The sequence below is a fragment of the Thalassophryne amazonica genome, chromosome 22 (genome assembly GCF_902500255.1).
Source record: "Thalassophryne amazonica chromosome 22, fThaAma1.1, whole genome shotgun sequence".
Taxonomy (NCBI): domain Eukaryota; kingdom Metazoa; phylum Chordata; class Actinopteri; order Batrachoidiformes; family Batrachoididae; genus Thalassophryne; species Thalassophryne amazonica.
The window spans coordinates 22,242,918-22,267,378 of record NC_047124.1 but is presented as its reverse complement, the minus strand read 5'-3'; the positions used below and the strand labels follow the sequence as shown (position 1 = coordinate 22,267,378).

Below are 24,461 nucleotides of genomic sequence, written 5' to 3'. Positions count from 1 at the left end.
ACGGTGGCAGCGAGGTACGTACAGACAGCTCCTCTCTTTATAAAAAGGTGTTTGATCCACACAAAGGTGTGTTTAGCGCACACTCCGAAAGCCAATTTACTGTCAACATCCACAGCTCTAATCCCTATTTACAGGAAATAATTACTCAACGTTGCCATGTTGGTGTATTGAAGTATGGACAGGAAAACATCCAATGACTATACAAGCTTCTGTTCCACTATAGGGTGCACAGGAAAGTCGGACGGAAAAGTTGAGAAAGTTTTAAGTGGTTCACGCTTTATGACTGACAAATTTTTCAGCAATTTCTGATGAAATGACATACCCAAAAGAAAAAGCTTATTACTCCTCAATATTGATCACAGGATTTTTTATTTAAATTTTGTATAAACAGACAGAAAACATTTTAAAATGTCAGAAAAATGAGTTGGCTTCTGGTTTAGACATTTTTGGGTAAAACAAAGACAATAAAATCACGAAGGGCTAGATCGTCTATCAGACACAAAGCAAAAAGACCTGCTGCAGTCATATCATCCGTCAAGAAAAAGCACCTCGACCAGTAAAAAGCAAGCTGAAAGTCCAGCGTTGAAGAAAGAGCGTGACACTCGAATGCGCCTTACATCAGTGAGTTCACAATGTAAGTACACCCTGTTTCCCTGCACATATTGTCACCAGCTGCATGCACTGGTGTGACATTAATATGATGCGATATTATGGCTGCTGGAATGGGAAAAAAATGAGTGGGAGGAGGGAGAAAACACTCAGGAGAGAGCTATTTCTCTCATGTTTCTCATTCATTCTGTCATGCATGCACACATAAATCTATGCGTTCAGATCATGCATGTGATAAAAAAAATTAGAGAATATTAATATGCACTCAAAGTAGTTGCACCTCACTCATGTGCACATCTGGCATCAGTGTGTACTGCAAACAACCACTAGCTAAACAAAATAAGGGTATGCACCCAGGGAAAAATACAAAATCTCACTTTACTGCTGCACTGCTTCACCTCAGGGAGATCTGGTGGCCACTGTCCACATTTCACTCTGCCAGACTGGCTCTAATCTACAACTCACCACTGTATGTGTGTTGTACATCTTTTAACAAGCAACGTGCATGATAGTGCAGCATAGCCTCTGATCAAAATGTGGCAGAGACATTTGGTCATATGGTGATGCCCCGTTTTCTTGAGAAACAGATTGCGGAACAATGTTTTGATTCTTTTGTAACACCAATGTTCAGAACAGTGTTTCAAGTTTGCAATCATTAATTTATGTAATTAATACTGTGGAGACAAAATAAATCTAATTTTTTGATTGACCTGGTGCATGAAATAAAACCACCACATAATCAGTTCATCATCATAACATGTTTTAATTTGGTGAGTTACAAGCACAGACCATTTTTGAGTAATTGATTTTTGCTGTACAAGCCAAATGCTCTTATCGGTATAGGGAATGAATGATGGAACATATTCATGAATTTACTTCCACAACATAAATGGACATGGTGACCAAAAAAAATCAAAACAAACAAACAAACCTGCATTGTAAATTCACTCCATTTTCCACACGTTAGAATAAACCCTTCCCTATTATCATGTTTTCCTTTACCGCCCATTCTACATAGGTGTTATCTCTTAAACAGAATAGTTATTTGGTGCCTGTTGCCATGGCTAAAGAAAATCAGCCCCACAATCAAGTCCTCTGCAAGTCCAGAGGACAACTTCTTTTGTTCCAGAGAAGGGAAGGTTTTTGTAGATATTCACATACTGCTCTAGTTTTAAGGGGTTAACACACAATGTCCAATCACATGTCACACTGAGAAAATAGAGACACTTCTACACATTTTCCTCACAGGACAGCAACACCCCATTTTTTATAGATTACTCCAGTAGACTCAAACAGCATTTACTGACACAGCCATGTGTGTCACGCTTCTGGCTCCTTATTGAATGCTAGCTAGTAAACATTGTCGCTCCACAGAGAGGCAGGATTAAAACCTACTTTGCCCATTGAGAGGAAGCAGTACACAGAAAGAGGACTGGAACAATAGCCAAATGGGGGACCGTATCACAAGGGTCCCATGTCTGCTATGATGAAAATGTGGGAGATTATAACCCATTTCATCATTTCCATAATGTAAAACTCTCTTTCTTCTTCACCACCAACTATTCACTAAATAATGAGAAAACTATCACACTCACAGAAATGCTTGACAAAAGGCAGAAGGGAGGGAGCCTGAGTTTTGAATGACCTTGTGCCTTTGACAATGCAGGCGCTGTCCGAACATATTCAGAAGCAGCGGAGTGAGTAAGACCTGGCAGAGTATTTATCACCGGGCACAATGCAAATGTATTACCATGTCACCTATACCACTTTACGGCAGAGAATGGAACCACGGTGAATACAAGGCAGTTTTCTATAATACCCGGTGAAAATATGAATCCTTTTAATGTGTGCTATTAATACTTCACTTGTACTCTAAATTGTAAGACTTGAACAGAAGGATCATTCATTGAACATAGGTTCAAAACCCTGCAGTCCCATAGAGTCAGCCCTTGAATTAACCAACACACTAACCAACCCTTCCTACAGAAATCATCTGAACTGAACTAATGGACAAGAGCTTGAAAGAATGCCTGCAAAGTAAAATCGAATTTCAGAGACTGCACCCAAGAAATAATTGATAAAAGAAGTTCAATTCTTCCAGACCCCTTTAGCTTTGAGTAAAGCCTGAAATTTTCTTTAGAGACAACATTTTGAATGTTTGTGAAAGTAATTTAGTGAAACATGACCTCATATAAAACTTTAAGAAGCTAATATAGGTCACCGAATGTCTTAAACGTGCAGTCAACAACATACTCCATTAGCTAAGTTATTTGAAGGAAGGACCAAGCATTGGTCTACTGCAACCACGACACAGATCTGGGCAGAAAATGAATGAATGAATAAATAAATAAATATGAGAAGGATTACAATCTGAATGGAATCCAGTCAGAAATTAATTATTCTGGTCGGTGAATTCACAGATATCGTTTACATGAAAGTAACAAAAATGATCAGACAGATGCATGTATTTACATGTTACTCTAAACAATCAAATTATTTTACCATGCACGCAAAGCAGCTCGCATTATTCTATTTTTGCTGCTCAAACTGCACCAGGAGAGATTTTATGTTCATAAAGAGTTCAGTGAAATCATACCATGTCTTTGTGTGCTTTCTACTTCCACTGCTTTCTCAACCTTTGACCAGAATCCACAACAGAGGTTGGTGGTTTCTGCATACTATGGTACAACTCCTTGTTCTGTTTGTTTCTGATAATCAAAACAGTTAAACATTTTAAAAACTCTTAATCTATCTGTCGTCACTTGCCTTGTCACTATACAGGAAAATATCTGAAGACTTTTCAGGTGTTTAGGTGCTGGAGATCGGGTGGACAGAGATGGAAGAGGAGGTGTTGCAGAAATGAGGCACTGGCCTGTTTCACCTCAGGAAGCCCAGGTGGACAAATGCTGCTATCATAATTGTTCACACGCTTTGATTAAAAAAATCTCACTTCTGAGTCTGCCATCTAAACAGCAATGCACCAAGATCAAGCGCAACTGGCTCCTAAAGACAATGCGAGATAACAATCTGACTGATGTTAATTCATGTTACGCTCAAAACACACCAATGATTAATTACAGGAATAAATTAATTCCTTTCTTTCTCTCAGAATATGAGCCACTTAAATTCTAGCCCAAATCATAAAAAGATGGAATTACATGGAAAATTAAAATAAAATAAATAAATAAATAAATAACAACTTCATTTCATTTTTAATATACATCCATTCCTGCATTTAAAGCCTGCAACACAAAAAGTCTGGATGGGGCAATTTTTTTCTGAAGGATTAAATCACCACTTTTATAGCCAGTTTTATTGAGACAAATCATGGAATGGATACATGAACATTTCCAATATGTATTTACAGGAAAAGAGATTAAATCTCGCGTATCCACGTGCCTTCCGTTAAACTGCAGCTGAAATTTTGCATTTTTTTAAAAAAAAAGAAAATCCTCCTCTATGCCACTTCATCGTGAAGCTGATTTAAAGTAAACCTGCATTGAAATAAATGTGGTCAGATCTCAGAAAGAAATAGCTGATATGTATTTATAAGACCCTTATGAATGCAGTAAAGTAAATCTGCAAGCCCAAATTTGTAATTCAGCAGAGAAATCTTCATTTAAAATGACAAATTTGTAGCTAAAATTTGGCCCTCAGCAAAAATTGTTTGTACATCCGGGTCATTGCAGTGACGTCCGGCAGAAGACGGAGCGCTCCCGCCTTCAGTCCGATCCCGCACTGAAATTGATTTTATCTGTTAGTAATGTTACTGTTATACACATCCTGGTTTCAGCATCCAAAAGTAAGCTGCAATGAATGTGAGATACAGCTCTGCATGCTCAGATCAGTGGCGACATCGACAGTGGGTGACGTTCTTCACCGACGCCTCACTCTCTGCCTCCACTGCGCTTACTGAATCTGCGTGCTCGGTAAATGCTGAAGCGGGCCACTCACATCGCCCCCGTATCTGCTGTGCAGCCGGCACCACGTCCCTGTCTACTGAATGGAGGTGCAGCCAACTTGGCACAAGTCCAGAGAATACGCTCGCTGTTTTGATGCGGAGCGGCAGGTGACACCTGTAGCTGCAAGGACAGACTTTCCGCAGCGCCGCACGTCTCGGTAATCGGAGCCGCATCATCATCATCATCAATTTTATTTATATAGCACCAAATCACAACAAACAGTTGCCCCAAGGCGCTTTATATTGTAAGGCAAGGCCATACAATAATTACGTAAAAACCCCAACGGTCAAAACGACCCCCTGTGAGCAAGCACTTGGCGACAGTGGGAAGGAAAAACTCCCTTTTAACAGGAAGAAACCTCCAGCAGAACCAGGCTCAGAGAGGGGCAGTCTTCTGCTGGGACTGGTTGGGGCTGAGGGAGAGAACCAAGAAAAAGACATGCTGTGGAGGGGAGCAGAGATCAATCACTAATGATTAAATGCAGAGTGGTGCATACAGAGCAAAAAGAGAAAGAAACAGTGCATCATGGGAACCCCCCAGCAGTCTAAGTCTATAGCAGCATAACTAAGGGATGGTTTCAGGGTCACCTGATCCAGCCCTAACTATAAGCTTTAGCAAAAAGGAAAGTTTTAAGCCTAATCTTAAAAGTAGAGAGGGTGTCTGTCTCCCTGATCCGAATTGGGAGCTGGTTCCACAGGAGAGGAGCCTGAAAGCTGAAGGCTCTGCCTCCCATTCTACTCTTACAAACCCTAGGAACTACAAGTAAGCCTGCAGTCTGAGAGCGAAGCGCTCTATTGGGGTGATTTGGTACTATGAGGTCCCTAAGATAAGATGGGACCTGATTATTCAAAACCTTATAAGTAAGAAGAAGAATTTTAAATTCTATTGTAGAATTAACAGGAAGCCAATGAAGAGAGGCCAATATGAGTGAGATATGCTCTCTCCTTCTAGTCCCCGTTAGTACTCTAGCTTCAGCATTTTTAATTAACTGAAGGCTTTTCAGGGAACTTTTAGGACAACCTGATAATAATGAATTACAATAGTCCAGCCTAGAGGAAATAAATGCATGAATTAGTTTTTCAGCATCACTCTGAGACAAGACCTTTCTAATTTTAGAGATATTGCGCAAATGCAAAAAAGCAGTTCTACATATTTGTTTAATATGCGCTTTGAATGACATATCCTGATCAAAAATGACTCCAAGATTTCTCACAGTATTACTAGAGGTCAGGGTAATGCCATCCAGAGTAAGGATCAGGTTAGACACCATGTTTCTAAGATTTGTGGGCCAAGTACAATAACTTCATTTTTATCTGAGTTTAAAAGCAGGCAATTAGAGGTCATCCGTGTCTTTATGTCTGTAAGACAATCCTGCAGTTTAGCTAATTGGTGTGTGTCCTCTGGCTTCATGGATAGATAAAGCTGGGTATCATCTGCGTAACAATGAAAATTTAAGCAATGCCGTCTAATAATACTGCCTAAGGGAAGCATGTATAAAGTGAATAAAATTGGTCCTAGCACAGAACCTTGTGGAACTCGATAATTAACCTTAGTCTGTGAAGAAGATTTACATGAACAAATTGTAATCTATTAGATAAATATGATTCAAACCACCGCAGCGCAGTGCCTTTAATACCTATGGCATGCTCTAATCTCTGTAATAAAATTTTATGGTCAACAGTATCAAAAGCAGCACTGAGGTCTAACAGAACAAGCACAGAGATGAGTCCACTGTCTGAGGCCATAAGATCATTTGTAACCTTCACTAATGCTGTTTCTGTACTATGATGAATTCTAAAACCTGACTGAAACTCTTCAAATAGACCATTCCTCTGCAGATGATCAGTTAGCTGTTTTACAACTACCCTTTCAAGAATTTTTGAGAGAAAAGGAAGGTTGGAGATTGGCCTATAATTAGCTAAGATAGCTGGGTCAAGTGATGGCTTTTTAAGTAATGGTTTAATTACTGCCACCTTAAAAGCCTGTGGTACATAGCCAACTAATAAAGATAGATTGATCATATTTAAGATCGAAGCATTAACTAATGGTAGGGCTTCCTTGAGCAGCCTGGTAGGAATGGGGTCTAATAGACATGTTGATGGTTTGGAGGAAGTTACTAATGAAAATAACTCAGACAGAACAATCGGAGAGAAAGAGTCTAACCAAATACCGGCATCACTGAAAGCAGCCAAAGATAACGATACATCTTTGGGATGGTTATGAGTAATTTTTTCTCTAATAGTTAAAATTTTATTAGCAAAGAAAGTCATGAAGTCATTACTAGTTAAACTTAAAGGAATACTCGGCTCAACAGAGTTCTGACTCTTTGTCAGCCTGGCTACAGTGCTGAAAAGAAACCTGGGGTTGTTCTTATTTTCTTCAATTAGTGATGAGTAGTAAGATGTCCTAGCTTTACGGAGGGCTTTTTTATAGAGCAACAGACTCTTTTTCCAGGCTAAATGAAGATCTTCTAAATTAGTGAGACGCCATTTCCTCTCCAATTTACGGGTTATCTGCTTTAAGCTGCGAGTTTGTGAGTTATACCACGGAGTCAGGCACTTCTGATTTAAAGCTCTCTTTTTCAGAGGAGCTACAGCATCCAAAGTTGTCTTCAATGAGGATGTAAAACTATTGACAAGATACTCTATCTCACATACAGAGTTTAGGTAGCTACTCTGCACTGTGTTGGTATATGGCATTAGAGAACATAAAGAAGGAATCATATCCTTAAACCTAGTTACAGCGCTTTCTGAAAGACTTCCAGTGTAATGAAACTTATTCCCCACTGCTGGGTAGTCCATCAGAGTAAATGTAAATGTTATTAAGAAATGATCAGACAGAAGGGAGTTTTCAGGGAATACTGTTAAGTCTTCAATTTCCATACCATAAGTCATAACAAAATCTAAGATATGATTAAAGTGGTGGGTGGACTCATTTACATTTTGAGCAAAGCCAATTGAGTCTAATAACAGATTAAATGCAGTGTTGAGGCTGTCATTCTCAGCATCTGTGTGGATGTTAAAATCGCCCACTATAATTATCTTATCTGAGCTAAGCACTAAGTCAGACAAAAGGTCTGAAAATTCACAGAGAAACTCACAGTAACGACCAGGAGGACGATAGATAACAACAAATAAAACTGGTTTTTGGGACTTCCAATTTGGATGGACAAGACTAAGAGTCAAGCTTTCAAATGAATTAAAGCTCTGTCTGGGTTTTTGATCATTAATAAGCTGGAATGGAAGATTGCTGCTAACCCTCCGCCTCGGCCCGTGCTACGAGCATTCTGACAGTTAGTGTGACTCGGGGGTGTTGACTCATTTAAACTAACATATTCATCCTGCTGTAACCAGGTTTCTGTAAGGCAGAATAAATCAATATGTTGATCAATTATTATATAATTTACTAACAGGGACTTAGAAGAGAGAGACCTAATGTTTAATAGACCACATTTAACTGTTTTAGTCTGTGGTGCAGTTGAAGGTGCTATATTATTTTTTCTTTTTGAGTTTTTATGCTTAAATAGATTTTTGCTGGTTACTGGTGGTCTGGGAGCAGGCACCGTCTCTACGGGGATGGGGTAATGAGGGGATGGCAGGGGGAGAGAAGCTGCAGAGAGGTGTGTAAGACTACAACTCTGCTTCCTGGTCCCAACCCTGGATAGTCACGGTTTGGAGGATTTAAGAAAACTGGCCAGATTTCTAGAAATGAGAGCTGCTCCATCCAAAGTTGGATGGATGCCGTCTCTCCTAACAAGACCAGGTTTTCCCCAGAAGCTCTGCCAATTATCTATGAAGCCCACCTCATTTTTTGGACACCACTCAGACAGCCAGCAATTCAAGGAGAACATGCGGCTAAACATGTCACTCCCGGTCCGATTGGGGAGGGGCCCAGAGAAAACTACAGAGTCCAACATTGTTTTTGCAAAGTTACACACCGATTCAATGTTAATTTTAGTGACCTCCGATTGGCGTAACCGGGTGTCATTACTGCCGACGTGAATTACAATCTTACCAAATTTGCGCTTAGCCTTAGCCAGCAGTTTCAAATTTCCTTCAATGTCGCCTGCTCTGGCCCCCGGAAGACAATTGAGTATGGTTGCTGGTGTCGCTAACTTCACATTTCTCAAAACAGAGTCGCCAATAACCAGAGTTTGATCCTCGGCGGGTGTGTCGCCGAGTGGGGAAAAACGGTTAGAAATGTGAACGGGTTGGCGGTGTACACGGGGCTTCTGTTTAGGGCTACGCTTCCTCCTCACAGTCACCCAGTCGGCCTGCTTTCCCGGCTGCTCGGGATCTGCCAGAGGGAAACTAACGGCGGCTAAGCTACCTTGGTCCGCACCGACTACAGGGGCCTGGCTAGCTGTAGAATTTTCCACGGTGCCGAGTCTCCAATTCGCCCAGCCTGGCCTCCAAAGCTACGAATAAGCTACACTTATTACAAGTACCATTACTGCTAAAGGAGGCCGAGGAATAACTAAACATTTCACATCCAGAGCAGAAAAGTGCGGGAGAGACAGGAGAAGCCGCCATGCTAAACCGGCTAAGAGCTAGTAGCTGTGCTAAGCTAGCGGAGTCCTAAAAACACACAAAGTGAATAATGTGTAAATAATTTAGAGGTGATTCAGCAGAGGGAGTGCTTTAGTTAAGGCACATGAAGATTACACTGTGAAGCAAATCGTTATCTAGGTAACTAGATCAATCTAACTGCGCAGATTAAACAGCTAACAGACACAGCAAAACACCGCTGTGCTCTGGAACAGGAAGCGATACAATACCGCAGTGAGAGCCAACCACCAGTGGCCGCAGAGCTCCGTGGCCGCTGAGAGAGGTTTATATCTTTTTAATGACTTGGATTCTTTGCAAGTCCCGCCTCCGTACCCCGCGACAGTAACACCGGAGGCGAAAGACAGCAGATTTTCAATGTGACACCACTCAGTCAAACGGGTGTATGAAAAAGTCCCCCAAAATAATTTTCAAGCACAAATAAATAAATGTGTACTCACCAAATGTGCCGCAAGACAATATGAAGTTTTAAAAAAAGTAGATCCTTCCGTATAAGACAATAAAAAGGTGCAGATGCAAACTGATGTAAATCCATAAATTACAGTTGGTGCGCGCAATGCATGCTGGGATAGGGTCTTTTCCCTGATGTCTCGGCAGCGTCCCGGATGTGATGACAGGTTTGCGGAGGGCTAAATTTTAGCTGTAAATTTGTCATTTTTAAATTAAGATTTCTCCGTTGAATGACAGATCTGTGTTTGCAGCTTTACTTTACTACATTCAGAAGGATCTTATGTGTAAATATAAGTCATTTTTTGGTCCAAAGATCTGACTGCATTTATTTCAATGCAGGTCTACTTTAACAGCTTTGTGGGCCCCTTCACACATAGTGCAAATTTGGCCGAAGCGCACATGAAGCAGGAATCGTATGCAAAACGTGTAAATTCGTAGCTGCCTTGAACACCTCGTATAAATTCGTAGCTGCCTTGAACACCTCGTATACCTCTTGCTACAATTATTTGCGCACACCAGCGGCTGAAAGACAGTGTGCCCTGTGCGAGCCCATCAAACCCTCTCGCAGCAGGTGTCAGCCAAATTCCAGCTGACACACACGAACATCCAACACCGCTTGCTTGGCACTGAGAAAATGTGTGGCTGTTCGTACTATCATCATGGAAACAGTCAGCAGACGATCACTGTCAAGCTGGATGTGAAATCTGTTTAAGTGCCACCATGACTGTGGAATTGCCCAGTGCATGTGATGTGCCGGAGTGCCGGCTCCCCCAACATGTGTGCGTGTGTCACGTGCCCCCCCCCCCACAATAGGTGCATGCGTGTGGTTCGCGCACCCCCCCGCAGGCGAGGCGTCTCTCATCTGATCACAGAGTGACACCTTGGTCTGTGTGCTGAACGGACGGGGGCGTGGCAGCTGTTGACAACTCTGGTCCTGGACATCAGAGCTGCCGAACATCCACCGTGTTTTGACGGACATGCATGTGTGTATGCTTGCTGTCCTCACATCGAAATACATAAAAACATATCGCTTTTGCGATGGGCTGGAGAGTGCGCACATTGGCAGTCTGTTCCAGCTGGAATGGACCACCAGTTCATGTGGACATGAAGCAGGTGATCTGAACGTCACGTCTGTCTGACAGGACAGTGAGAGGCGTGCCGCAGGACCATATGACAGGCCAACACTACGACAAATATGCCACTTTCTTTAGAAAATACGTTTATCTGCTTGTTGATTTTAACCATTTCACACTCCTGTTATGAGACAGTGATTATGGCGCAATGGTAAAGTTTCTGTCTAGTAATCAAAGCGTGTGGGTTTAAATCCTGCGACTGACATTTTTTTTTTTATACCAGGGTTATTTAACCATGGGGTTCTGTATTCCTGTATTCTGTATTCCTCCAAACATAACGTCTGACATTTACGCCAAAGAGTTCAACCTTTATCTCATCAGACCACAGAATTTTGTTTCTCGTGGTCTGAGAGTCCTTCAGGTCGCTTTTGGTAAACTCCAGGCGGGCTGCCATGTGCCTTTTACTAAGGAGTGACTTCCGTCTGGACACTCTACCATACAGGCCTGATTGGTGAATTGCTGCATAGATGGTTGTCCTTCTGGAAGGTTCTTCTTTCCACAGAGGAATGCTAGAGCTCTGACAGAGTGAACATCGGGTTGTTGGTCACCTCCCTGAATAAGGCCCTTCTCCTTTGATCGCTCAGTTTTGATGGGCGGCAAGCTCTAGGAAGAGTCCTGGTGGATCTGAATTTCTTCCATTTACGGATGATGGAAGCCACTGTGCTCAATTCTGACCTTCATAGCAAAGGCTGTGAATACCTATGTACACATGATTTCTAAGTTTTATTTTTAATAAATTTGCAAAAATCTAAATAAAAAAAACTTTCTTCACATTGTCATTATGGGGTACTGTGTGTAGAATTTTGAGGGAAAAAATTAATTTCATCCATTTTGCAATAAGGCTGGAACATAAAATGTGGAAAAAGTGAAGTGCTGTGAATACTTTCTGGATGCACTGTATGTAATGATTATAAAAGCAGCCACCACTGAATCCAACTGTTGCAATCATTCTACACTTGCGAAAATATCTCCCCACCTCCACATCACTCACACCTTTTCAGCCATTCATTTAATGTGCACATGTAAGAAAGTGTGACAGAAAGGCAACATACACACATGTGGGTGTGGGTGTGTGTTGCCAGATCACTGCAGTCTATTCCCGATATTGTTCCCATGGTAACCTAGTTTATTTACTTTATCTACAATATAATGCTTCAGTGAACATTAGCAACTTTGAGACACAGGTTTCAATCAAGCGTCTGGCGGCGGCGGTGTGTGCAGCCAGGTGAAGAGACAAGATGAAGAGCGGCAGCAAAGAGACAATACGCCCGTAAACTGAAAGACTGACAAAAAGGTGGAAAAATAATGGAAAATAAAAATGGACAGCAGGAGAAAGGGAGAATGGAAACAAAAGCAAAGTTAAAAAAAGAACCCCCCCCCCCCCCACACACTATAGAGGTTAGCAGGGGAAAAACTGGATGGGAAGGCAGTGAGAAATTTGAAGGGAAAAAAAATGAGACAGTGAAGGAGCAGAGATAGAAGGAGAAATGGACAAAACAATGCGAAAAAGAATGCATGAGAGGAAAAAGCGTTTTTCTTGGGTAGCGTGGAGCAGGTCGTGTCCAATAAACACAGGTGAGCAGCTCGACGGGCCAGGACCACCAACCTGACTGACAGGTGAGAGCGCTCACTGACCGCCAGCTTTATGTTACATGACAAGACGAATGCAAGTCAACTGACAAAGAGAAACGGCCGGCGCATCTCGCAGTGTGGGAGGGAGAGGCTTTGTTTGAAACATACGGGCACATGCAAGCACGCGGCACACACACGGCTGTTTAAAGTGGCATCAGTGCGTAATGGCCACAAAGACGGAAACACGAAGATATCCGCGCTCACACATGACGAGACACGAGGAGAGCCGTGCCATTTTTCCTTCACAGGTGAGCAGAGGAAGGAAACACCCCGGTGCTTCACTTACTTAGAGAAAGTGAGGAGTTGTGGGGAAGGAGTTGGGGGGGCCGCCGACTGAATCTTTTCCACATGACGGACCTCGAGCTGTTTTTGTCAACTGCACTCTTGAGCAGCAAGGAGTCAAGTAGTGTGACCACATGATTGCCCATGAGGCACTGTGGTGAGAGTGGGAAGAGAAGGGGAGAAAAAAAAAAAAAGAGAGAGGAAGAGAGAGAGAGCAAAGGATAGGGGGCCGGGGACAGGACCACTGCAGTACGCATGATGAGGTGTAATCACAAACCCCATTCAGGGTGCAGTGGAGTTTGTCAACATACACATATTCACATTCTACTGTCTGTCAGCTCTGTGACCCAAATCAAGCATGCTGTGCGCGCGCGTGTGTGTGATGCTTTCTGCCCACTTCCCCACCAACCAGGTATAAAAAGCTGCACTGTCTAGGCTTGTGGTTTGTGGTGAGGAAGTCAGATTCTGAGCTGCTGTCAGATTTCACAGCTGCCTGAATCCCTTTTTCAAACTGCAATCTAATGATCATTATGAACAAAGGGTTTGGCTTCTTGCCTCTGGATTAAAAGCTTTTTCACTGGCTGTGACAACGTGGTTTGATCTCACACAAAGAGGGCGTTACACAGGAAGGTATCTCATTGAGGAATCTTATAATTTTAACGATTACTCAGACATCAGGGAAAAGAAAAAATCATATAAGGAACTTGGGGAGGTTCAATCTGCCACAATCAACAAGGCCGCACAAACACACACTGCACAGTAAGAACTTCTACTCTGCATTTAACACCTGTAACACTCTATATCTGAAGAGGGAGATTTTTTTTTGCCTCTGTACACCTCCACAATGGAGGTGGAATGAAGCTTTTAATTCAGACTTTTGTCTTTAATTCAAGGGGTTAAAAAACAAAATAAAAACAGGGGATTAACAATGTAGAAATTGTAGCCATGTTTGTGCACACTTACCGTAAGTAATTGGACAGACTGTCAAAACTCTTAATAACATTAAATCATCATGTTGACAGCCTGTTTTCTTAATATATGTCAGGGGTGAATACATGATCACAATGAAGTCACTAAACAGGTTCTTTGACTTTATTTCCATCTAGATGGGTCATGTAATTACACAAAGAATTTCGGCGTGGGTCTTTCGGTTTGGCACGCATATGCACCCAATGAAAACAGTCATTGAACATGTAGAATATTTTTCTGTTTGTGGAATTCACTTCATAACTCCATGCTTCTCCCGAACAACTTTAGCAAAGGACTGTATGGTGTTATTTCTGCCCATGTGTGGGTTTTGGTGTACATTTTGCCCCAAAGGTCACTTGCCATGCCAGGCAAGTTGTGGGTTAAATCTATTTGCCACATGGCAGGTAACGTAATTTAACCAAATAACACAATTATATAGATACTTGGATTATTTGCACCCCATATTGCAGCTCAGCTATAAACTAATCCTCTGGTGGATCATCCCCCCAGTGTCTGTTGAGACAGAAGAGGCTCCCATATATGCAAATATGCTCCAATGCTGGACAAGATTTTGCATGGGCACCTTCTCTTGTCACCAGCAACGCACAGCTGCTTGCACCTGTACATCGACAGCATAACATGTCCCTTCATATGTTTATTCATCTAAAAAAGTGGATGGTGCGATATAAGTTGCTGCAATTCATCCTGTTTGTGGATTCGTGTGTGGACGAGCACGGTCATGCTGAAAAATTGTGTCTTTTCCAGGATGAACCCACTTCTAGTGTGCGTGCAGCTTTTGCAACGTGTCCTCATGTCAGTCAGAACTGACAGTGTTGCCATGTTCCAAAAATCCTGTGAGGAATACGCCATCACACCTGCACTTGAAGCTGTGCATCTTGGGCTGTAACGGGGCACCCGCATATGGGCCTTGTCTTGCAATCTCATTGTCACTGGATTTTCACCATTCAAACACCTTGCCCACGTCCTGACTGTGCTAACATCCACACAGGCATCACCATAGACAGGACTCATTTGTCTATAAATGTCCAAGGGTGCCCAACCCTCTCTGAGGAATTCAACAACAGCACATGGTTTCAAATGTACGTCCGTGTATGTCGGCATTTTGTTTTTTTTTTGTTTTTACAGACTACTGTGTGAATGCACTACATCAAAGGCAATTCTGCACATTCCCGAAATTGCAGGCAGACAGCAGCATTCAATAAGTAAAGAATTATTTTTGTACCAGTTTCACTTTGATATGGCTTGTTATGGAAGAAAAATTGTGTCGGAGGTAGAACCTTTCAATCGACCCTTTGTCTTAAGAAACATTCTTAAAGCAAACATTGAATCTGTAGTGCTCTTTCTTGGCATGAAGCCATACTGCTGTTGACAGATCTTCAACTCTCTTCTCAGCCGAGCTTCCGCTACTCTTTGCTGTGCTCAACACTTCTACCACTCCTCTGCTCCTGCTGCCTCTTGACACATCTTCCCTCTCCCTTTCCTCCTCCTCATTCAGTCAACAGCAGCATAGTTTCTATGGTTACCCTGCTGGACAACAGCACCAGTGGTGGTCTTGGTTAACCTAGGCTTCAACTGACCCAGTATGGAAATCTAAGTAGTGACCTCCATGTTTGGTTTGGCATAGAATGCATGCCAGATGACTTGCCGAATGCAGTCCTCCTTCATCAAGACTTGTGACCAGCTTTCAGAGTGCACTGACTTGCGCACTCCCCAGTTGCTGAGTGGAGTTACTTTTATTAGAATATGCGTATCGCACCTTTTAAAACTGCGCTACACTGTGCGTATCATTGTAAATTGATTAGCATTTATGTTTTAAGTGTTTGTAGGTCAAATAAGACAGTTGAAGATCACATCTTATACCCAAGGAGATAATAATTAAGGTTATTCATTTTTTTTTAACCTTTTAAACAATTGTTACTGTAGCTTTATACTTTAACGTAGCACACTGTTGCTGAGATAAATATAATAGGTTAAAATTTAAATGACAAAAGTGCAATTTTATTTGGTCATAATGAAAAACTAGCAATAGAACAGATGTGTGTGAGGGGATAACCTGTGAGCCGTGTGTGTGCAAGTTAAAAATGAGGGGGCATGACAGTTTAGTGATAACACAGGAGTTCAATCTGTCAAGAAAATCAGCAATTAGACCTTGGGAGAAGAATGTGCGACTGTGTGCAAGCCACTCATTGGCCATGATCACCTGCAAGTGAAGCCACACATAATTCTTCCCACCTGAAATAAGGAGTTCAACCTAATGTCAGGCCGCTCTGATGTCATGCCTGCCTGGTGTTTGGTTTCACAATAATATCAAGCTCCTGGAGACATTCCATCAAGTCCAGCTTCAGCACCCAAGAGTTCTCCAATTAAATTGCAAGGGGGGAAAAAAATTACACACGAAACACAAGATCCGTGCTGGTTTACAGAAAATTAAGGTGGATGGAGCAGCATTGCAATCAGACATTTGGAGAGTATCCGTCACCTCTCATATGATGTGCACAGAAACAAAGTTATTGCAAGGGCCTCCAAGGAATGCTGAGGCCATAACCTGACTTGTCATTTTTAATGGCATGACACCTTTGTCGAGGGTTAATTAACCTCATGGTGTCCAAAATGTACTACAACATAATACTTCTGAGCAGAAAACTCACACTTTGTTAGCACAGTCGTTGCTTTATAAAAACACAAGGAAATTAAAAAACAAAAAAATAAAAACGATGGTGTAGAATAGTGCAAAAGGATCAACAGATTGGTTGAGCTTCTCCACTGTCCACAGGGAGTGATGGCATTACTTATGGAAGCATCCCCACCTCTTCTTCCACTTCTATTCTCATGGAAACTGTGCACTCTGAACAAACACACTCCATTCAATTGCTTTTCTTCTCTCCTGGCCATCTGCACGTCTGTGTCCTCGGTTGTTTTTGTATCCTAATCCTGAGCCATTTCTCATGCAGGCTAAACACCTGATGGAACTTGAAGTGTCCACAGCAATTAGAGGTATAGACTAAATTCATTCATATACTTGTGTTTTGAAACCACTAGAGAAGCGTGTGAACTCTTACATATGGTGCGTTCTCACCAGCAAAAAGCAACTCCAAGAAAATAAACATATGATATCGAGTGTGAAAAAGATTTACTCTGTGGAAATAACATAAGTACTATTCCAGCATCTGTTTAATAACCAAGCCAACTCCTAATCCATGAAAACAGCAAAGACTATGCCGTCAGTGGTCCATACACTTTTGCTCCAATTTGCTCGCAGCATGACGTGACCAGACCCCAAACCAAACCTCTTTAAGTCAAAAATATGGAAACTTGGAGAACTTCCAAACCTTACAACTTTTTTTTTCCTCTGTCCCTCGACCCCTAATGTGGAGGCACAACAGTGGAGCAGAGAAGGGTGCATAAAGCAGGTCCCTGGGACTGAATGCAAAAGGAAAGCAGAGGGAAGGGAAAGTAAACCTTTGATGAGTAAGACTTTTTTTGTTAAGCGAAGGGGCTTAACTTTAAAATATTCTGGGTGGCAGTGAATGGGGGATTGACCAGTGGCCCTGATCTGAGCCACACACTGGGGCACTGGGGTTAATGGTGGATAAAGATTAGGAAAAGGGAACCACCCCTCACCCCCCACCTCCATCCCTCAGTTTTCACCTCCACCAGTCCAAAATCAGCGAGACAATAGCTACTGCCAATGGGGAATGATCCAAACCCCTTTGATTTCTGCCTCTACCCCCTCGACTGCTCTGAGTACCCAGGGTAAAGACCCGTGGAGGTTTGCCTGTTTGCCCTCTCTCAGGAACAACTGAGAGTAGACTCAGAGAAACCATTTGAGAATTGAAAATGGAATGACAAGAGGTCTCTGATCTACTACAAGAAATCAATTTGAAACTGGAAATATGAGCAGAGAGCTGTTCAGTCTGAACTGCAGCCTCTTTAAAGAAGCCAGAAATATACATAATTGCTGTAGGTTTACATATATATTTCTACATTAGAGGGACAGGAAGCAGTATTGGGGCAATTATTCATTCTTTGATGATTAGAAGGACTTTTTTTTAGGTGAGCAGATATACAGTAAGAGTACATCTTTGATCTGGATACTCAACAAATTAAGAAGTAATATTCAAATCTCTTTAAGGCTAAAAAGGAAATCCAGACTCTGCTTAGCTTTGTAGTGATGGGACGCTTGGGGAGGTTGGCCTGGGTCTACAGGCAAGCTAACCAGTGTCTTTTTCTCCTGCCTGTATGCTTTAATGATAGACCTAAATGTCCTACTTCACCACAGCACACATAAATCTTTTTATCTGAATCGCCAATCACCCCTATGAAGTCAGTAACTATTTGATTGTGATTATCGCCATCTAGCCAGACGTTTAAAAAAAAATAAATAAATAAATTAAAAAAGCAGATGAAAGGTAACTGCAATATAAACAATCTCAGAGCATACCATTCAAACTTTTACATTTTCTAAAGTAAAACTTTATTTTTTCCCCACTGGTAACATTTTCACAATATACTTTGAATGACTTAATTCAAACTTTTGGTCTGGTTCTTCTCACCATCACTACCTCAGAATGCTTTCTGCCAATGTGTGCAAAGATACTTGTAAACATTTGAGAATTCCAATCAATGGAGACATTAGTTGTGACTGAAATACAACTGGTGCCTCCCATTATGTGAACCAAGATTCTTTGCAGTCATTTGTGACATTACCTAGTGACAAACACCCTCCAGCATTTATAGCTTGGAAAAGCCTGATTTGATCCTGTCTGTGCTTTGCAGAACTAGAAAGGTGTAGACTCAGACATTATTTCCCCCCACAGTGGAGTGTTTTAAGTCTTGTATGAAGACCCACTTTTATTCTCTGGTTTTTAACACTGTGTGAGTTGTGTGGTCCTCTGTTTTATTGGTTTTGTTTTTATTTTGGTAGATTTTATTGGTTTTATCTTTTGTATGCTGTATGTATTTGGAACGTCTGTTGTTAAATGTGCTATATAAATAAAATGGATTGGATTTCCACTACATAAACAATTGTGTAAACTTTACTGGTCCCCATATGAGCAAGTGCTTCATTATGATGTTTTAGTTGTAAGAGTCCAAAAGGAAATAGGTGGGGATGGAAGCCTGTCTTCTCTAGTTTAGACACTACCCAGAATTAATACTGTATTTATGTAGTAAATTAGTCCTACACAAGAGAATGTGGTGTGAGGTGGACTAATCTTGGATTGGACACCAGCCTCATTACAGGTTACTTCCTCAAACACACTCAGCACCCAGTTACAGTTTTTTAGGCTGGAATGATGGTGACTGAAGTGCCACATTAGCCTGATTTTACTCAAAGTTAATACAGATCTGCATGTTGATTTGGCACACGTTTTTCATGATGGATGCTCCTGACAACTCCACATACACGAGGACCTTCTCACTGTACTGCCCCACAGCGTAATAAAAGTAATTTACATAAATTGGGAAATACTTGCATTCTATTTTCTAATTTCCACAGTAAAACACTAATTTTCAAACCACATAAAAATTTTGATAAAAAAAAGAAGTGTTACAAAAGTTTTCTGTTGCTCAGCTCTATTATTCTGTCATTTCAACACCCAAGACTGCTCACAGGAATGCTGGGCTCCTCCATCCTATACAGCTTATATGGCTCAATACAGTCAACAAACTAATACAGCAGAAAACACAACACCAGGCATGGAAGGGCACTGAAACGTGCTTTCACTTACCACTATGGACTTTACAGTGTATATCTTCTGCCGGTTTCTACGGATGCACAGTCTGCATATTTCATCCTAAGGAGAAGAATTGGATAATAGAAGTTTAGCTTGAGAATATATGTAGAGTAAAGCTAGAAGATTTTTCCTTTAAGATATCTTCAATTCCAGTGAACACACAAACTGTACACTAACAGCAGGTTAATCCTAATATAGCCCATGTCCTCTTTATTCTGTGCTACAAATCTCAATCAAGACAAAATAAATAGAAAAACTGATATCCAAAGTTGGCCGCATTTGTCTGTCGTAATGTATATCATAACTTCTAAGCTAGAGTAGATTGAAAACCCTTGGGGTGTGAAAACCAAACAGGCACAACTGAAAGGTTGCCCAGTGGAGGGAGAATTCTATCAATGTGGACAAGATGATGATTTGTTACATTTGAGGGAGAATGGGGCCCCGTTGACCTCAGCTCGCCACTACAATCATCCAAACAGTACAGGTCTAACAACAATGTGACCCCAGGACCTCGGGGATACTTGGCATTTTATCCAGTTAGATGCAGACAAAAGGCTAAATAATTACTGAAACACTAGCCATTAAAGTGGTTTACTTTTATTTTATATATACAACCCCTGGCAATAATTATGGAATCACCGGCCTCGGAGGATGTTCATTCAGTTGTTTAATTTTGTAGGAAAAAAGCAGATCACAGACATGACACAAAACTCAAGTCATTTCAAATGGCAACTTTCTGGCTTTAAGAAACACTATAAGAAATCAGGAAAAATAATTGTAGCAGTCAGTAACGGTTACTTTTTTAGACCAAGCAGAGGGAAAAAAAATATGGAATCACTCAATTCTGAGGAATAAATTATGGAATCACCCTGTAAATTTTCATCCCCAAAACTAACACCTGCATCAAATCAGATCTGCTCGTTAGTCTGCATCTAAAAAGGAGTGATCACACCTTGGAGAGCTGTTGCACCAAGTGGACTGACATGAATCATGGCTCCAACACGAGAGATGTCAAATGAAACAAAGGAGAGGATTATCAAACTCTTAAAAGAGGGTAAATCATCACGCAATGTTGCAAAAGATGTTGGTTGTTCACAGTCAGCTGTGTCTAAACTCTGGACCAAATACAAACAACATGGGAAGGTTGTTAAAGGTAAACATACTGGTAGACCAAGGAAGACATCAAAGCGTCAAGACAGAAAACTTAAAGCAATATGTCTCAAAAATCGAAAATGCACAACAAAACAAATGAGGAACGAATGGGAGGAAACTGGAGTCAACGACTGTGACTGAACTGTAAGAAACCGCCTAAAGGAAATGGGATTTACATACAGAAAAGCTAAACGAAAGCCATCATTAACACCTAAACAGAAAAAACATGGTTACAATGGGCTAAGGAAAAGCAATTGTGGACTGTGGATGACTGGATGAAAGTCATATTCAGTGATGAATCTTGAATCTGCATTGGGCAAGGTGATGATGCTGGAACTTTTGTTTGGTGCCGTTCCAATGAGATTTATAAAGATGACTGCCTGAACAGAACATGTAAATTTCCACAGTCATTGATGATATGGGGCTGCATGTCAATAAATCATCATCATCAATAAATGCACAAGTTTACGTTGATATTTTGGACACTTTTCTTATCCCATCAATTCAAAGGATGTTTGGGGATGATGAAATCATTTTTCAAGATGATAATGCATCTTGCCATAGAGCAAAAACTGTGAAAACATTCCTTGCAAAAAGACACATAGGGTCAATGTCATGGCCTGCAAATAGTCCAGATCTTAATCCAATTGAAAATCTTTGGTGGAAGTTGAAGAAAATGGTCCATGACAAGGCTCCAACCTGCAAAGCTGATCTGGCAACAGCAATGAGAGAAAGTTGGAGCCAGATTGATGAAGAGTACTGTTTGTCACTCATTAAGTCCATGCCTCAGAGACTGCAAGCTGTTATAAAAGCCAGAGGTGGTGCAACAAAATCCTAGTGATGTGTTGGAGCGTTCTTTTGTTTTTCATGATTCCATAATTTTTTCCTCAGAATTGAGTGATTCCATATTTTTTTCCCTCTGCTTGGTCTAAAAAAGTAACCGTTACTGACTGCCACAATTTTTTTTCCTGATTTCTTATAGTGTTTCTTAAAGCCAGAAAGTTGCCATTTGAAATGACTTTAGTTTTGTGTCATGTCTGTGATCTGCTTTTTTTCTACAAAATTAAACAACTGAATGAACATCCTCCGAGGCTGGTGATTCCATAATTTTTGCCAGGGGTTGTATATATATATATATATATATAGGAGGCATAACAATTAACTGATACAAATTGGAAATCAATTTTAAAGTAATAGTTATAACTACATTGTTCCTGAATCGATAAAATGTACTAAGAACATATCAATGGCTTTTTTTTAATGTTATAAATAGGTTGAGTTCTTGTTCACTGCTACTAACACTCCTACTACAGTAGGTCAGCATGAGATTCTCACAAGACGGGTCACAGGATTGATAATTTCAGTCATTCATCCATTTTTTATGCCCATGTATTCCAATCAAGGATTCCAGAGGTGGTGTACACCCTGGAACACCAGTTTAATGGATAAATGTACCAGTTTCAACTTTATGTTCAGTTCACAATATGTTCATACTGTCATACTGGTTCAGAGTGGGAAAGTTAATGCTATGTTAACGACAACTGTCTTCTTCTAGGCTTCTTCTGTCCTGCACTTTCTGCTACTGTATGTGTTGCTGCCCCCAGTGGTGGGTAAAAGGTGAGCAGAGGCCACACTAATCTGCAGCACACAAACTCTTAAGATCCCTGGTTTTTCATGAAATACGTATTTGAAGGTAAGCAGTGCCACTTTTGGTTTATTTTAATGTGTATCCTGGAAAATAAATGTCTTCATTAAATGAAGAACTGCATCAAAGCCCATGCATCCAGATACGTATCAATCACACTGTTTTATAAGGAAGAGATGCACGCCCCTATTATATAGCTCACAATAATACAGGTTAATGTTAACTCAAGAAGCACCATTAATATGAAATAATGCTTAAACGAACCGTTTTGTACAGAACTAATCAAATGCTTACCCTGACAGAGTGCTTTTTGTTGTTGTCCGCCAGAAGAGTGAAAGCAGTGTCGGGACGTGAGCTATTCTGTGAGAAGAGAAAGTACAATTATGCCATTAGTTCACATCTATTTCAAGCCAAACTATTATTTTTTAACTTTTCCCAGGCACATTCAGTGCTGGCACAGACTTGTCTGGGCTCGATTGTGTCTTGCATAACTATTTTCTGGATGACTTGTAGGTGAAAGCAATAAACTTTGGAACAACAAAGAGCACCTGGATTATGCCGTTTGAGAGAGCGGGTGTGAGACAGACTGCATGCATAAGCAGGCAACATACAGTAAACGCTATAGCTAACCAGTCTCCCCTGCCCCTCCCTCATACGCTCACTTTGCTCTCAAGTTGAAAGGTGCAGTGCCTGGAAGGCACCAGCTCTCAACGCCGTGTAAATCACTGCTAACCTGACATGATTAACTTCTCGTACGTTTCAGCTGTCTGCATGGATGTACTCATGCTACGGAACTGACAGATTTGGGGTTGCTTTGGGTTTTTTTTGTATGTTACTCACAAGCAACAGTGGCCTTCATGGCCTCCAGGACACTGATTAGGAACAAGTCTACAACAATAACCTACTAAACATCACCTAATTGGACATGCCCACACATGTCCCACTGCGCCAACATGCTAATTTAAACTAACATGTAAAAGAATAACTGCAGATTTTTGTGGTAAAAGATGCCAACATGGCCCAAAATAGGAGGTTTGTTGTTCCTCACCTACATTATTCAGAATCCAATATTTCAACACTGAATATGACGTAGTTTTTACAAAGTTACTGACAGAAATTTTGCAGGCTCACTCACGCACTGATTGACTCCATTAGTCCTGTGCTTGCATTGCTATTTGTGTGGAACAAGAGCGCACAACAACCCAATTACAGCTAAAGATGACTACTGTGGACATTTTGGCTGCATTAAAGCATCAACAAACCATCAGACAGAATAGTTTTGGAGGCAAATTTCCAAAGCAAGAGGGGCAATGATGATTGTTTCAAAATGAATCTGACCCCACACAAACCTTTGCCTGCTGAATCCTAAGGAATGTGCACTCTGAATTGTGCAAAACAAAAACAAAAGCACAGCTTAAAGCCGAAGGTTAAAAATAAAACCTGCCAATTGCTATAATTATTTTTTTTTAGTTTGTGGAAAATGTTGCTATGAAGGGGTGAGAAGGGTGGGGTGGGAGTGCAGGACTGATCAACAGAATGTGCGTGTTGTGACACCATGAAGGAGTTCAACCAGTTTATCATGATGACATCATTCCTGAGCAATGTGGACTTACACATAATGCACATGTATGACTGTCTGTGAGAAATACAGTGACTGAATGAACAGGTAGAAAATAAAAGAATGAGTCCTTCCTATTCAATTTTCTAATACAGTAACTTAAAAACAATAAGAACGTAGACTTGAACACCGAACATCCCTGCTGGTAATTTATAACACAGCCTTTAACTGGCTTAATGTTGGCTTGAACAAACTGGAAGATAAATTAGGACATATTCACTGAAGCGTGTGGATTGTGTTCTGATACTGAATTTAGAAATAAATTCAACCGGTTGTGTTGTTGACCTAACCATGGGACCACATTGGCATTTAGGTCAATATAACATTATTCATTCTTATTTCAGAATTTCAAGCTACACTGTGTGGGGCATAAAGGTGTTTATTAAAATTAGCAATCATAGCCATCTGTTCATTACTGTATAAATGTACCAATGAACTGATGTGTTTTCATAATCTTAGAATGAGTCCTTCTTATCTCCATGGGAGCCGCCCTCCTCGTGGAGCTCAACTGGAAGATTGAAGAATAAAGAAGAGGAATCAGTGGTTTCTGCACTGTCTAGTGGTTACAAGATCAGGTTTACAAGTTTGAGAACCCTCATTTTTTTGTGAAATGGACAATCATCCACATTGCTTATCACAAGAGAAAGCAAGGGAGCATGAATCCCCGTTGCCAAAGTAGCTAAAAATG

At 41.0% G+C, this 24,461-nt stretch overlaps 1 protein-coding gene across 5 annotated transcripts in view; it reads right to left on the bottom strand.

The window, feature by feature from the left end:
• The window catches only part of foxp2 (forkhead box P2), a 223,351-nt gene that overhangs the window by 152,292 nt on the left and 46,598 nt on the right, over positions 1-24,461 (bottom strand). For all 5 annotated transcript variants that reach the window (XM_034163713.1, XM_034163719.1, XM_034163717.1 and 2 more), the window contains 2 exons: positions 22,450-22,515; positions 19,353-19,418 (listed from right to left, as the gene is read on the bottom strand). Coding sequence is in view for 1 of the 5 variants with exons in the window: in XM_034163718.1 (XP_034019609.1) it covers positions 19,353-19,418; positions 22,450-22,515 (132 nt within the window). In the remaining 4 variants the exon portion in view is untranslated. The remainder of the gene's footprint in view (positions 1-19,352; positions 19,419-22,449; positions 22,516-24,461) is intronic.